The sequence below is a fragment of the Fundulus heteroclitus genome, chromosome 3 (genome assembly GCF_011125445.2).
Source record: "Fundulus heteroclitus isolate FHET01 chromosome 3, MU-UCD_Fhet_4.1, whole genome shotgun sequence".
In the NCBI taxonomy this organism is placed as follows: domain Eukaryota; kingdom Metazoa; phylum Chordata; class Actinopteri; order Cyprinodontiformes; family Fundulidae; genus Fundulus; species Fundulus heteroclitus.
This window is the reverse complement of record NC_046363.1, coordinates 45,905,716-45,922,187: the sequence shown is the minus strand read 5'-3', so window position 1 is coordinate 45,922,187 and position 16,472 is coordinate 45,905,716. Positions and strand designations below refer to the sequence as shown.

Sequence of the window (16,472 nt, the reverse complement as noted above, 5' to 3'; positions counted from 1 at the left end):
ATAATAATAGTAATATAATAATAGTAATAATAATATCATAAAAGTAATAATAATATAATAAAAGTAATAATATTTATAATAATAATAATAATAATACAATAACAATAATATAATATAATAATAGTAATAATAATATAATACTAATATAAAATAATCAATAATAATAATAATAATAATAATAATAATAATAATAATAATAATAATAATAATATAATAAGGAATAAAAAAGCTCTGAAAATATGCAAGTTATTTTAAAAGTTTAAACCAAACCTGAGGATTTTTTCTGCAGATTTTACAGGAAATGTTTGAAGAGGACTTGAAGATCCGTATCAGTTTCTGGCACCAGAACTTTGGGCCCGCTGGAGCTCATTGGGCTTCCTGAGGAGGACTGAGACAAACGTCTTCATTCCACTAAAATGATTTCCCTGATTATTAAATAAAGTGTTAATTAATCTTCACTTTATTTTTGTTCATTTTAAACGGCTGCATTGCTTTAAAGTTGAATAATTGAAATAAAAGGAGCTAAAAGTTGAAGGATTTCTGGACGATTTAAACTTGAATCATTTCTCTGGGTCTTGGTGAATCCCAGCAGGACCTACCGGACCTGAAGGTGGATAAGAACCGGTCCAAACTGCTGAGGAATCCTTCGTGAAGGACGGAGTGAGAAGTTCTGGACCCAGAGCAGAAGGTTCTGCTTGGATGAGGCTAATTCAGAGCGTCCTGGACTCCGGCGCCGTCACGGCAGGATGGTTTGATCCGGACCTGCTTCCTCCACAGCGCTCACGTCATAAAGATGCGTGCTGGCTTTGCTTTCGTCCTCCAGAACCGACGGACTGCCGGTTCTGGAGCCGGCTCTCCTCTGTTTCCAGATGTGGACCGAGCCGACGGCCAGGACCAGGACGCAGACGGCCAGCAGGAGGGAGACCACCACCAGCTCGCTGTGGTAGCTCCTCTGTGGAGCAGCTTCTTCTGCGGGCCTCATCATGGACCGGCTGTCCTTCCTGGAGGTCGGGGCGAGGGCACCAGAACCAGAACCGTCATGGAAGGAGTCCATGGTTCTAGAAGACGTAGCAGCTTCAGCTGAGGTCACAAGCCGTTCTGGATCTGCCTTGAAGGTCGTCGTTGGTCGGGGATCGTCTTCATTGGTCATCAGCGTTTCATCTTTGGGTCTTTCTGAAACTTGGACCACAGCCGGTTCTTCGACGTTCTCAGAATGTTCCTCTGGTTTCAGTGACACAGAATTTTTCTGGAGCTCCGACTGATGCCGCGGACCGGCGGCCTGTCGGACGCTGTAGCTCGCCACCACTTCCCTGCCGCCGTCCTCCTCCGCCTCGCAGCGGTACGTGCCGAAGGTGCCGCCGGAGGCGAGGAAGCTGAGGCTGCCGTCAGCCGCCTGGATGAAGAGCCGCTCTGACAGGACCGGTTCCTGAGTGGACCTCCAGCTGAGCCGGGCCAGGCCGGACGGGTTCTGACACGGAAGCTTCACGGCTTCATTCAGCTGAACAAAGACGTCTGCAGGACAGAGCGATGGAGGAGCTGTTGGTAAACGTGGCCTAAAGACCTTCTGGTGAACATATGAGGCTGAGAAGGTTACCTTGGTCCTCCAGGATCTGGGTGGACTGCAGACATTCGTCCTCAGAACCGCTGCCCTCCACGTTTTGGACTCTGAGGAGATTAAGAAAGAGAAACCAGAGCGGTGAAAACCTCGACGGCGTAGACAGAACGCTGCATCGTCGCTGCACTAAGCAGCTTCATCACAGATCCTTCCTCCCAGCCGCTGCTGGACTTTATACCATCACTGCTCAATAAAAGCTCCTAAAGGAAATAAACCTTTAATAATCAGCTACTATTATGGAACATTTATTTTCTGCTGATTTCAGGCCTTACTGCTGCAAAGAGAGAGAACAGAGCTTTTCTGTCTTGCATCTGTTTTACTATCTATATAATCTAGCAGCCACTAACACTTTACCATTAAATATAGTCTATAAAACTAAATAAAGAGGAAAGTTCACCACATCTTCACATCCCTGCTGTTTTCACACTGCTTTCATTTATTGTAAATAGTCTGTTGATGATTTTGTGTTTCTAAATACAATTAAACATTTGACACATTTTTAAATAAACTTACTCAGTTGCACACATCTCTTTTTTTAGTAAACTATTTCTATAAACTAATAAACATAAAGTATTATTTGTCAGTTTGCCCTTACTTTAGAGTCTTCTCCATTTTTTAAAGTCATTTTTACCTGCATGCTTCAGTTTGCGTTGCACTTTGCTTCTGGTACACCTGAATTTTCCCCAATGTAGGACGATAAAAATTATTTCTATTTCTATTTTGTTTCTAGTTTTTATTCCATACCAGCTTAAAGTTTCTTTAAGGTGTTTTTGCAGAATTGGTATGAACCCTAGAACGGCTGCTGTGGCGATAAATGCTGAGCTGGTTGCAGTAAATGTTGAAAAACTAAAAGTACACAGTGAGTGTTCTGCCTTGGCCTTCCAGGCAGACTATGGAGAATCCTGACCAGTTCAGCTGCACACATATCTGGAGACTGTGTCCTGATTGCATGACTGACTTCATTAAACCAAAGACTGCATGCAGTATAAAAGGTAGACAGGCAGCCCTGATGCGTTTGCATCACCTTCAGCTGTTTGGACTATTTGTGTGTTTGCAAATCTGTCACTTTGAAGTGCGATGGTGACAGAACAGAGATTGGAGATTGGTCCGTGAGGCAGACACCCCGTCTACTTTTAAGACTAATCTTAAAACTTTCCTTTGTGACAAAGCTTCTAGTCAGAGTGGCTCATGTTACCCTGAGCTACCTCTATAGTTATGCTGCTATAGGCTTAGGCTGCTGGAGGACATCAGGGTCTATTTCTCTCTCTCTGCTGAGTTCTCCTACTGCTCTCCAATCTGCATTGTTTGTTGTTATTTCAGCTTTTAACTTTTAGTTCTCTGTCATTTTTCTCTTCATAGAAGGTACACCTGGTCTGGTGTTCTGTTATCTGTGACATCATCAGGGGAGGCAGATCATCCTCTATTACCATCTACCATAGAAAGTACTCCTGGGTCAATGTGAGCTTCTGAGCTTTCTGTGTCTCTGCTCTGTCTTCTCTAACATAGAAAGTACTCCTGGGTCAATGTGAGCTTCTGTGCTTTCTGTGTCTCTGCTCTGTCTTCTCTAACATAGAAAGTACTCCTGGGTCAATGTGAGCTTCTGAGCTTTCTGTGTCTCTGCTCTGTCTTCTCTAAGCCCCAGTGGGTGGAGGCAGATGAGCGTTCACACTGAGCCTGGTTCTGGTTCTGCTGGAGGTTCTCCTCCCTGTTAAAGGGGAGTGTTCCTCTCCACTGTCGCTTCATGCATGCTCAGTATGAGGGATTGCTGCAAAGCCATCAACAATGCAGACGACTGTCCACTGTGGCTCTACGCTCTTTCAGGAGGAGTGAATGCTGCTTGGAGAGACTTGATGCAACCTGCTGGGTTTCCTTAGAGAGGAAACTTTCTCACCAACCTGGAGGATCTGATGGAGTCTGACTTTGGAAAGAACCTTGAGATGACGTGATGTTAATTGGAGCTATATAAATTAAATTGAATTGAATTGAACAAGGTAGAAAGCTAGCTACACTTGGCCCCAAAGAGCAGCGGAGGGCAGGTGAGGCTCGGCTCCTGAAGGTCGCAGACAGACACCAGACTGGTGAAGAAATCGTTCATAAATTAAAAAGAATAAATGGATGTTTAACTTTGATTTCAACACAAGACGAGAGTTCAAACAGACCCAAAATAAATTTACAGTTACAGGAACGTCCGCCACAATGAAGAGTCAGAGAATCAGAGTTTTCTTCAGCTTAGTGGTAGATACAGAGTTCTTAGATCTCTGACTCTCTGCAGAATGAATTTCGCTCACATGTCGTCGCCGTCGCTGCCATCCAGACCGGTGCAGGTTCTCCTGGTCCGACTCCAGCCACAGAGAGGATCCCTGGCCAGGATGCACTGCCTGCAGCTTCTGTAGACCGAGCAGCGGGCCACCGGTACCGCCGTCACACCTTCAGATGTTCCCACGTACAGAACCCCCTTCAGAACCAGAACCACGCGGTGAGCGACAGAACTCAGCAGAGTCGTTCATGGAGAGGCGGTGGAGTGAGGTTTACCTTGGAAGGAGACAGGACCAGGCTTTTGACCAACTGAGGTTCTCTGAAGACTTGGATCTCCTCAATGACCCGAGGACCCTGATCCAAAGACACCACTTTGTGGAGGAACCCAGAATCTGGATGTGAGAGAAATTACGATCAAGTTTCACATTGAGAGTAAAATCTACTTATCGACGTCTTTTGGACATTTAATCTCAGTTCGCCCCAGAAAAAAACAGCATTAAGCGTAAAGTCTTTCCTCTTTTCTCCGCTGACTTCTGCAAATGAAATGAAACTAACCTTTTCCCCATTATCAGTGTTATTTTGAGTTCTCACCTTTCAGAAGAAACAAGATGTTGTACTGTTTGCCACTGGCTGCTTGTGTCCTCATTACAGCAACACGACTGTATTTCTGCTCTGAAGAAATGCAGTCGTGTTGTTTTACTCTTTTGCTCGTCAGGTAACTCCTTTTCACCTCTGAAAGTTGAGAATCTGAAGACTTTGCGAGCCCACACTGCCAGGAGAACAACGAGGGACAATTATGTGGTTAAAGAAGAAGAAGTTTAACTTTGTGTGACAAGGAACGCAAAGAGCTAGGGAGATTTAAAGTGGGCCGAATATCCTACCCTGAGGGACACCACTGAACGTTTTTCTGTCTTTTATTTACCGATATATGTTTTATTGAGATTTTTCATTTCAAAAATACAAACATGTAGTTATAAAAACAAGTTCACTTTGTAATTGTTGCATGACAGATATTTTACTCAACATAGAGAAAAAGGAAAAAAAAAGAATTTTTTTAACACACACAGCTTATTCAAGAAAATTGCAAATTGGTCGCATATGGATATACCTATCTATACAACATGGTGAACTGCAGGTTCCAATAGATCAAGACTCAATCAAATCTGCAGTCAGGTCTAAGTTCTTAACAAAATTGATAAAAGGTCCCCAAATCCTCTCAAAAAGTTACCGTTTGGATTTCCTAATATATTCTTTCTAATGGGAAGTTAGACAGCATCTGTTTTAACCATTGCGTGATACTAGGTCTACTGACATTTCTCCAAGCCAAAGCTATTTTTTCTGTCATTTTATGCAGCATTTATGCAGCTCTATGGTTTATTTGACATATAGATGGAACATTCTAGCAAAACGAAAGGAAAGAAACCCTAGATTTATCCAGAGTTACAGGAACGGGGGCTTTGACTGGTCAAAGTGTGCAGAAGGAACAGAAGGAAAGTGAAGGTGATGTTCTCACCTTTCCCAGGTAATTACGTCCCGGTATGGATTTCAGAACATTGGTTTCCTTCTCCAGGGTCATGAAGCTTCCAGTAAATGCATCTTTGATGTCCTGCAGCCTAAATGAGCACACGGCAGACTCTGGCCGTCTGGACCTGAAACACAGTTTTAGTCTCATTTGTTCTGCAGGAGCCGGTGCTGCTGGGTCGGTGAATCTGCTGCTCATGTCAGGAATGAAGTGGGCTCTTACCATTGGGAGGTGAAGACTCCATAAAACAGTGTTTCCGAGCTGTCAGCGCCCTCTGGTGGCTGCAGGGTGAACACATCCTCCAGGATGGTGAATGGAGGTTGATTGGGAGGCTGACACAGCAGAGAAGATTTGGCAAAGGATGTCCACTTCTTCTGCAGAGTCCTCTGTCCTCCAACGTCATTCTGTGAAGCAGCAGAGGGTTAGATTCCTGCCCCAGCCTTTGGGCCACGCATCACTGCTCTGACTGTCTGGCACCTTGCAGACTTGAGCCACTCGGGGAATTCTAAGATCGTTCACGAAGCTGAACTCCTTCCCGACTTCGGTAAAGAAGAAGTAGAGTTTCTGCCCTGCGGGGTCCAGCGAGGAGCTCACGAACGTTGGCTCTGAAAGGCAGAGAGTCGGACTGGTGAGGAAACTCAGGTCAGAGGTCAGAGAAAAGAGATCTGAGAGCAGATGGAAAGTTCAGTTACATGTGAACCTTCAGATTTATCCGGTCCTGGTGCCATTTCTCGTATCGTTCCTGTTGACTCATTTCTCAACATCACCGGCAGGTTTCAAAATGATAACAGCATATTTGTAAGAGTCGTTTATGACACAAAGAGGAACTGAATCATTCAGGCCAAGAAACAGGAACTATGGTCTGCTGCCGCTGCTGTGTGGTTTTACCGAAATTAATTAAATCAACACAAATCTATGATCGGGGTATGATTGAAGCTTTAGGTTTAAAAAGATTTGCAATTTGATCCATAATAAAGAAATCTGTTTGAAGGGAAACGATGTGAAGCATTTCTGGGATGATCTGCCTCCTTTAGGTTTTCTTCCCTTTTCATTCGATGAATTTTAAATTTGCATGCTGCTTCTTTCAGGAACAACAGAGGCCTCTAAACGTTCACTTCACAGACTCCTTTCACTCACCATCAAGCAAAGTGACGGAGGAGTCCAGGCTGACGTCTGGGCGGCCATCTTTGCTGAGGAATCGAGAAATTTGTGGTTTGCGCCCCATGAAGTCAGTGGTTGTGGCTGTGAAGAGCTCCTCGTCTACATGTGAGGAGAAAAACAAGAGATTGTGCTGAGCTTGGAAACATCAAACCCTCAGCACACAGACTGCTGCCAGCTTCTCATCAGTAAGGAAATATTTAGTTTTCTGTCGTTTTGAAAGCAAATCATCTCTGATGTGCAGAGAGATGCAGACCCCTGGCAACATCAACCCTCTGTGTTAGCGTCCTTCTTCTGGAATAACTTCCTCAGACATTTACAGCTGACATCCAGGAAGGTCCAGCAAGGACAGGACTGTCTACTGCTAAGGAGGGCCTTTATTGGATTGAGGTGCCACCGGTGCAGAGCTTGCTCAGTTTGGCAGCAGGTGGCTGTGAGACGAGAAGAGCAGCAAAGGAGCCACTTCTGTCCAAAACATCCTCATGGAGGGACTGGGAACCAGCAGGAAGGACAGAAGGAGGCTGATAAAATTACAGCTAAAGGCGACGTTGAAGCTGATCAGCGCTGGAAACAGCATCCTGATTAACTGATGACTAACATAACCAGAATAGCACAGCAAAATGTATTTACTAATCATACTAATAGTGATGTTACTTATTAGAGTTCACCACTGGAACAAAAAGCAAGTCGACAATGGTTAATTATTAACATCTGATCAAGTTATTAAGCCAAAGTCTACATTTTTATAAAAAGGCATCCTCTTTTTCCCCAACATAAAGGGTGATTTAGTTGATTATTCCAATCTGATTTATTGGGGGAGACACATCGACACGGTTCCAAGACTGCCTGCCCCTCCCGTCCCCATGAGGACATCAGCTGAGCATCTTGGTCCAATTCATGTGAAGCTTTAAACATGGAGGTGAAGCTGCCTCAGTCTGCAGATCTTTTAAATGACTCAAACTGACCGATGATGACTGCAGAGCTCCGTTCCAAGGGGCTGTACGGACAGCGGCCTTTAGCTCCGTCCTGACGGACCACAGTCAGCCGTTCCATGTCCTGAAGGAGATAAAACAGTTGAGTCACAAAGAACGGTTCTGCGTTTTAAAGAACGCTGCCTCCCGCCCAGAGAGCGCTGGACACAGGTAAGCGGGTTCAGACGGTGGACGGACGGGTGAAGGACTCACAATGAAGGCCTGATGGGGGTTGTAGCCGTAGCTGCCGCAGACATACAGGTGGGTGGAGTTTAACGCTTGAACATCATGGACAAAGTTTGGACAGTCGACCTGCAGGCAGAAAGGAAACATCATCACTGATGTTACTCTGTCCTGTTAAAAGCTGAAGGAAAGCTGATCAACTAAATTCTCCCAATAAAGCTTCCAGGTGAATTTTCTGCTGTTCACAGACGTGACGAAGTAGACGATGTGGGTGCATGAAAAGAAAAGTCCCTTTACAGGCGTCTGGGTTAAAGCTTCTAGTTATTTCTTAGAGGGCGTTGCAGAACTTTGGAGATTTCCAGTCGTTCGGTACTAAAAGGTTTTAGCTGAAGGTCTGAGGGAAACTCTAGCTCATCGGTTGGTTATCAGTCGGGTTTTCTGAGTCATTCTTTTCTATGTTGAGGTGAGGAACTGAAACTCACAGCGACTTTGTCAGAGCTTATTGAGGACTAAGGTAACTTCTGTTCATCAATCTCAATAGAAGGAGAGAATATAGTTATAGTTGAAGAATATAGTTGAAGGACTTTAGGAACAAATGAGAGCACAACAGCAGTCAAACAGCAAAATTTCCTCATAAACGTCTAGAACGTCTCTGGTTGTGAGTCGTCTGTTAGGAAAGTGAATTGGTGGTTCGTGCGTGTGTCACCCTGAACGACCACAAACCATTGATTCCTGATAAAAAACAGTCGCTTTCTGTCACGTAGCTAGAAAACCAACATTTTTAGATTTTTCTCAGTAACAGGGGCTTTAAAAATACACTTTACTCATATACTGAACCCTGGCTTTAGTTAGGGAGTTCCACAAGGTTCTGTGTTTGGCCTACTGCATTTTACCTTTAAGGATCTCAATTACTATGCAGATGATACTCAGCTATACTCACAGTAAAATAAGATTTTAAATGTGAAAACCCTGAATGACCGCTGGTTCCTTTTTAATATTTTACCTATAGTTAGAAGCAGAAACTTATCTAAACATGTAGCGATTTCAGAGAGCTAATATTATATATATGCATCATTCAAGTAACAAATTCCAATGAGCTTCACAGCTAAGAAGAAAATATTAGTTATACTGAAAGTCAATCAATACACCAGACAGATTTCTTCACAATTTAGATGTAAAAAGGTAAAAAAAATACTGAAGTTCTCTGGGCGTGCTGACCACTTATAGTGCTTTAACATTAAGATTCTCATTCAACCAGCTGCAGTTACTGGTTCATACACTCATGCACAAACTAGCACAGTTTGTGCATTTTTCTGTTTTATAGTTAAACATTTTTTTTTATCATCAAGATGTTTGAAATAATTATTTCAAAGCTCAAATAATCACAAATGCTGCAGCAGGAGGTTGGTGGTGATCATGTTGGTCTTGTTTTCACTCCCACCAGAGTGGGTTTTGGGAAGCCTGGTTTATCAGAAGGATCCATAATTACCAGTGGATTCTTCCCTTTGCTAGCACAGCTGATGGTGTCCTCCACAGACGGGCTCCACCTCACCTGGACACAAGAACACCTGAGTTTAGCAGCAGGAAGAGTCGGACACCGTCAGCTGGATGAGTCGAGAGCTCACCTTCTTCTTCAGACTGATGACATCACTCCGGCTGACGTCCAATGAGAGGACAGCATCTCGAGCTCCAACGTAAAGGGTGGAGCTGTCTTCGCTGAGCAACAGCGTGGTCGTGTTGCTGACGTCTGGGAGGCTGAAGTGAAATAAAGGTCTGTCTGTTGAGTCTGAGGAGAAACAGAAAACACCAGCAGTCATCTTAGAGGACCATCTGATGGAAGCGCCCATGATCCAGGAGTTCCTCAAAACGCTTCCAGATCCCAGTCTGTACGGTCTTCTAAAGGCTGGAGCTGCATCAGGAAGCCCAGCAGAGCTTCTGGCAGACGTTTAATAAAAGACGCTTTGAGAGAAACTCACAGCTTCAGGACAGCAGAAGGAAGGAAACCATCAGAGTCAACTAAAAAAAACAAAGTTCAACGGGGCTTCTCGTCCGTTGGACCTCACCTCCACTATGGTGGATGGCGGTGGCAGCATCATGGTGCGGGCTGCAGCTCAACTATGTTCATTTTTTTGTTTTTGTTCAGGAAACAAGTAGATTGGGAAAAAGTTTAAGCTAAATCCAACATGTGAGGAGAAGGTTTGTGAGTTCTGGCTGATGGTGTGAGAGTAAAACGACCAACTTTCAGCTGAATAAAGCAGTCAGAGAGTCATGGAGGACGAGCGAAGCCTGCAGGAACCTGGAAGGTCAAATCATTTCTAAAGAAATCTAAAGCAAATAAAATAATGGTGGAGGAAATGGTGAGAAGAAGGAAACCACATAGTCTCAGTTTAGAAGCCTTCAACCATCAATGAGCCTCTTATTCTGCCTGGTCTCGTGAGTCTCGGGGGTTTCAGTGGAAGCTTTTATTGTCGGCTGTGACCCAAACCCAGAATAACCAGCAGAACCCTCCCACGCATGTAAAGGCTCTTTAACCAGCAGCTGGAGGTTAATCTGAGCTGAATACAGGCGATGAAGGTCGGACTTGAGACCCCACAGACAGCATCGCTGGTCTCCTTCAGCCTGAAGCTGTCGGACCGACTGAGTCTAAACTGGACCAGAGGAACCAGAACCACTGTGTTTCTTCATCAGCTGACTGGTTCAGAGGCAGCTTCCTGTTTCTGAGGCCGCGGTGCCGCCGAGCTTCAGCTGGGAGAGGATGTGGTCTCCAGCTGCAGAGATGCGTTCGTTTTATCAGACAGACCTAAAATAATCTCCTTCATCTGAAGACCCACGATAACGTCTTCTCTGTGGCACAGGCAGACTTTTACACATTCAGCCGTTACCTAAGCAGCTTTTACCACTGAGGTCTGGTCCAGAAGGCAGCAGCACGCTGGTTTTATTAGAAATAAGAAACAAATATAATCTACATAAAAAACTTTGATCATATTAAAGACTTGCACAGAAACGTGGCCGACTGCAACGGCTTCAGCAGAGTTTAGGTTGAAAACCAGCTTAAAGATCCATCAAACAGAGAATGAGATAAATTTTCTTTGCTAAAAGATGAAACAGGTAAAATGAAGCGATGCCTAAAATGATTTAATAATCTGAGACTGTCTGCATAAATAAAGGTTTAAACATGATTATAACGTCACATGGAATCTCTTCTTTATTCTCCGTTACAACATCCTAAGAATGTCTGCATTCCCAAGTGTAATGACGGCAGAACTGGACCGTGAAACTGGGTGTAGCACCAGAATCCTGCTGCAACGCAGAGAAAACAAGCTTCTCTTTCCCCAGGAAATAATCTGCCTCTCATTTCTGACGGTGGACAGAACCTCTTCAGAACTTTTGGTCCAAACGCGCTGCAGGCTTACAGCAAGTTACTGCATCCTCTGATGCAACGAGAGAAACCGGGGGAACCTTCTCTGATCTCAGTTAATCATCAGGAAAAGGTCACGAAACAAACTTCTAAGAGCTTCTAAATGACAAAACAGAACCAGAACCAGAACCAGAGCTTAGATTCATCTTCTCGTCTGACAGTGACAGATACAGCCGACTGTGGATCAGAACCGAACAATAATCACTCAGAAACACAGCGCAGGACTCACTGAGGGGGAAGGAGATCCGAGGAGGAGGCAGCGAGTCTGTGGAGCCCAGGAGGAGGCCGAGGAAGAGGAGGATGAGCGAAGAGCTCATGCTGGAGAATAAAGCATCTGTCATTTCTCCGAGTTGGGTCTGCAGCAGAGAGCAGCAACAGTAAGTGTGACGGCGCCGAACAAGACGGCCTCCTCCCCTCAGTACGTCAGCAGGAGGAGGAGGAGGAGGAGGAGGAGGAGGAGGAGGAAGGAGGAGGAGGAAGGAGCACTTCAGGATGTGATGAAACGCGGCAGATAATGTTCAGTGTCTTTAAACATGCAGCTGGTTGGAGAAGAACGATGGTTTCACATTTCAGCCTCTGCTGTCCAGGATCCAGATGACGAAACGTCCCACAGGAAGTTACAGTTTTCGCAGTTTCACTCAGAACTGATGCAACGTTTCCCTTTAAGGATGAACCAGCGGCTGCAGCTAAAACAGACCTGAAGAAGCTACTTCAGCAGAGACACACTGGAAGGACCTGCATGTTTCTGCTACTTCACAGCAGAACTTCCTGAAAACATACAGGAATCTGGAGGAGCTTCAAGAAGCAGCCTCAGCTGGACAGCCGAGATCTTTGATCCATCAGATGGTTCTCCACCCAGAAACAGCGTCCATCACCAGCTGGCAGAACCTCCAGGTTCTCACTCTGGAGAACCTTGGTCCAGCTCAACAATCTTTACTGTGTAGAGAAGAAGTCTAATGTTCTCCTCAGAGGAGGTCAGCCTCTCTGGGCTCAGTGGCTTCTGGGGGGGGACCTGTTGTGCCATCGTACTTAATTTCTCTCACTATAGCTCAATCAAACATTTCTCTTACACCCATCCATCCATCCATTTTCCAAACCGCTTTATCCCTCATGGGGTCGCGGGGGTTGCTGGTGTCTATCTCCAGCGTTCACTGGGCGAGAGGCAGGGTACACCCTGAACAGGTCGCCAGTCTGTCGCAGCATTTCTCTTACACGCAGTCATGAAATATTTTTAAGTTGATAAGTAGAACTCAACCCCTCTTGGGTGTTTACACTGACCAAACACTTGATTAACCATTATTCTTTTCTTATAACAATCAATATTATTCATTATAACTATTATTTATTGATTATGTCAGATCGACAGATTCAACTTATTTAAAAAATAAATTGACCAGTATGAGTTAAGTGAGATGGCATTTTATTAAAATGTTTTGGTTTCCTGTCCGACCTTGACGACTATTTTGATATATTTTGTTAGTAATTTTTTCTAAAAGCCCAACAAATGTTGTACAAAGCTTCCCAAGCTTTGTACAACCTGCCTATAAGCAATTTTAGTTCCAGCTCAATGTGTTCAAAAGCCTAATTGGTTGGAAGCCTGCCTAATTTGGCAAAACTGACTACACTATTTTTATTTGTGTGTTTGTTACAGTAGTCACAGAGCCACTGTTCAGCCTGATATATATATATATATATATATATATATATATATATATATATATATATATATATATACAGTATATATATATATATATATATATGTATATACAGTATATATATATATATATATATATATATATATATATATATATATATATATATATATATATATATATATACAGTATATATAATAAAAAAAATTAAAGTGTGCCCACCTCAAAAATGAAATGCCCCCCCTGTGATTTATTTCTGCAGCCGGGTCTGCTTTAACTCAGATCTGCAGTGAACCAGGATTCACTGAATCCAGGGCAGTCATAAGTAGCCGTCGCCTACATTTCCCCCATTATAGACCAGTTCACGCATGACGTCACCAGCTACATCAGCGCTACATCCGGGTCCCGCTGGTAGGCAGAAACAGAACTGTTCTCGTCTACTAGATGACAAAACAGGTGATTTAGAGCGTACTTTTAGTTTATTTATGGAATCTAAACAATGCCTACGACTTGTTGTGCTCCCGGTTGCACAGAGAGGCATTCCAAATCGTTGGATGTACGTTTCTGTCGTTTACCGAAGGAGGAAGAAAGAAATGGATATTTTCAATGAAAAGAGCGCAGGCAGACACTCCCAATGGACTGGTGGAGCCATCATACTACGAGAGAATTTCCAGTCTAAACTTCATCTCCGGTAAATACAACTTAATTCTGCTCTAGTCATTGTTCTACTTAAATCATTATATAAATAAAAAATTAGGATATATAAACGACGTAAACGTTCATTTCGTAATAATATACGTACATGTACAATGTATGCAAACCCTCTGGCATGAGTCTGTGAAAAGGATTAATAATATATAATTAATTTATAATGATAATGCTGATGGCAGCATTGATGGAGGAAAGTCCAGCAGAGGTTCTGGAGCAACATATGAGCAGCTCCTCCACTACAGAGAGAAGCTCAGGTCTCCTGATGAAGCAGCAGATGGATAGCTGGATGAGAGCGTGTGAATGGAAACATTAAAGCTTGGGGAGGTTAGATCTCCTCCTTCAGAATGATGCTAGCAGCTGCACTCAGAGAGGAGACGGCTCCACTCTCCTCCTGCTTAATTGAGCTTAATGGTTGCTTGTTCTGTGCAGGACTGTAAATGTTTGGTTTATGAGCTGTTAGTGTTACGTCTGCTAATGCAGGAGGAGGTAGGCTCTGATCCGGAGGAGAGCAGAGCTGGGATCAGACAGGGGATCTGCTCTGGTTCTAAATAAAATGCTGGAACTTGATGGAATCATCGTTTCCTTTATTTAATAAGTAACTGGGGGATCAGTTATTATTATATCCTACAACAGAGCTGGATCTGCAGAAACGTCATTCCTGTTGAGCTTGAATGTTAACAAAATGTTCTTCAACTGAATAAAAACAAGACTGAAGGAATAAATTCTGGACCAATAGAGGAGAGATCCAGAGTTAGCTCACAGCTTCAGCTGCTTCAGCTAGGAACCACTGATCAGGCCCGAAACCTGGGAGTAGTGATGGACTCACACCTGAACCTCCATCTAAAGACAAAGTGGACCTTCTAGAACCTGGAGAACATTTCCAGGATTAAAGGACTTTCCAAATAGATTTAGAGATGGAGGAGTCCAGAGATTTAAACCAGTCAAATTATGGGTTATTTGGGATAATTGAGAATAAGTAATTAACATTAGGTAAAACCATCATTTTATTTGAAGCAATCTGGTTCATTATTAAAAATATGACATTAAAAATTCACCTCCCTGAGTGAGAGCGGGAAATGCACTCATACATTTAAGTTCACAGAGGAAAATTGATTTTTTTATTGATCTTTTGTTATGTGAATCAATGTTTTGGAATTAATATGAGAATCGATTCAGAATCAGAAAATCTTTTTTTTAATGCAGCTCTACACATTAGGTGAGGCTGATGATGATCCAGCAGATACCCGGATGCTACTGATACATCCAGTGTTTCACCATGTAAATTGTGATTTTTTTATAATCTATAATGTACATTACATAGTGTTTTAGGTTTAAGTGTGTGGAATATTTAAGTGTAGCTTACCTGTATTAAGATGTGCCCTTATGACGTGGGCGTGTGTGCATTTATTAACTCACTGTGGTTTATGCTGATTTCAGTTTGTAAAGAAGATCCAGGCTGAGGAGGAGGAGAAAAGACCTTCTGTGGTCAGGTGGACATCCTTGAATTGACAGAGGAAAAAAAACTAAACAAGGACCATCACCTGTAAGATGGTTTAGAGCCACAGAGACGGTGGAGGAACTTCTGGATCATCTAAACTACGGCAGCCTGGCTGAGTCATTATTTCCGTTTCTGAACGCAAAGTCACTCAGAAACGGCCGCCGTTGCATCATCGATCCAGACGCCCAGGACACAGGAAACCGTTTCTTTAACGAACGGAAAACTTCTATTTTCTTTTTTTAAACACAATCTTACAGTTTATTAAAAAGGGGTAAATATGGTTGGCCGCATTTGAAGCGTACGGCGGTTGTTACGCTGCGTCTTTACGCATAACCCATCTGTTTTCCTCTGATCTGCTCCTGTAGATCGCTGCATTTCACAACCTTTGTTAAAAACTTTCACACAGGCAGGTTTGTCATGTCTGCCTCCACCCCGACCAGACATCACTTCCCCTGTATCTGCGCAGCGCGCCTCTAGGTGCGTAATTACGCAGAAGGCTGAGTTTGAAGCTGTTCTCCAAGCAGATGTTTCATGTTTGCGCTCCTAGCGGACCCGGGGAGGCATGGACTCCTGCTTTTAATCCACTAACATTAGTCTTAAGCCTACAAGAAATACAGATATAGGAAATAACTTTTATTCATCTATGATAACCCCAGATTCTGCGTCTCACACAGCCTAGATGGCTGTAGACAAACGAGGCTAATTGGGAACTGATGGTCCGGTCTGAGCATCATTTATGTTCAATGATAGCAGGCTGAGGCGGTGAGGGGAGCGGAAACAATTCCTCTTCAGTTCTACGCTGAGCAGGAGGGATAACCATGGAGGGGAAAATGCATAAATACAGAATGTAAAGCGTTCTTTTTAAAGAGGGAGGAAGAGGAATGAGGGGTGTGAAGCTCTCAGTGTTACCAGATCCTACAATGTCCCTTAGAGTACGAACCGACATCACCATGAGACTAAATTAGGTTTGTGCTTCTAATTCAAGGCGACACAGCAGCCCCCCCCCCCAAAAAAAAAAAAATAATAATCCACATGCTGACGGTTTCTCAGTAAATGTGAAGCTTCCAGCATCTTCAGGCATTCAGTGAATTTCTCTCTGTGCCGCCGGGTTACTGAACACGAAGCTGTGGTTTGTGTTGTTTGGGGAAAGCATAAATATAATTTTATTATGCTTTATTTTATGACTTGAAGTGACGCCCCTAACAAAGGAAAGCCACTTCACTTTAACCCAGAGCTGCTCAGCTCTTTCACACCAAATAACACCACTGATTATTTATTTTACTATTTTATTAAATCACAATCCCTCTAAATAGAGACTCAGAACTAAAGTAGAACTTAAGGTACAAATTTGGTAATTATATAAACCAGGACCAGATGATTAGACTGAATGATGGTTCTGACGGCTGAGATATGCAGGTCATGTTTTATTAAAATTCCCAAACTTTGTATAAAAACCACAAAAAACACTAGAAGAAGAAGAAGAATAAC

The 16,472-nt window shown here is 43.4% G+C and overlaps 1 protein-coding gene across 1 annotated transcript; it reads right to left on the bottom strand.

Annotated features, from left to right (window-relative positions):
- Window positions 1–229: 229 nt before the first annotated feature.
- LOC105920997 (semaphorin-4B) lies at window positions 230–11,522 on the bottom strand. Its single transcript, XM_012856675.3, has 14 exons — window positions 11,353–11,522; window positions 9,331–9,491; window positions 9,195–9,257; window positions 7,736–7,834; window positions 7,517–7,607; window positions 6,531–6,653; window positions 5,871–5,998; window positions 5,616–5,797; window positions 5,385–5,520; window positions 4,463–4,640; window positions 4,148–4,263; window positions 3,904–4,070; window positions 1,595–1,665; window positions 230–1,512 (listed from the first exon to the last, which is right to left on the bottom strand). The coding sequence occupies exons 1-14, from the start codon at window positions 11,462–11,464 to the stop codon at window positions 737–739; spliced, it is 2,403 nt and encodes an 800-aa protein (XP_012712129.2). The 5' UTR covers window positions 11,465–11,522; the 3' UTR covers window positions 230–736.
- Window positions 11,523–16,472: the final 4,950 nt, after the last annotated feature.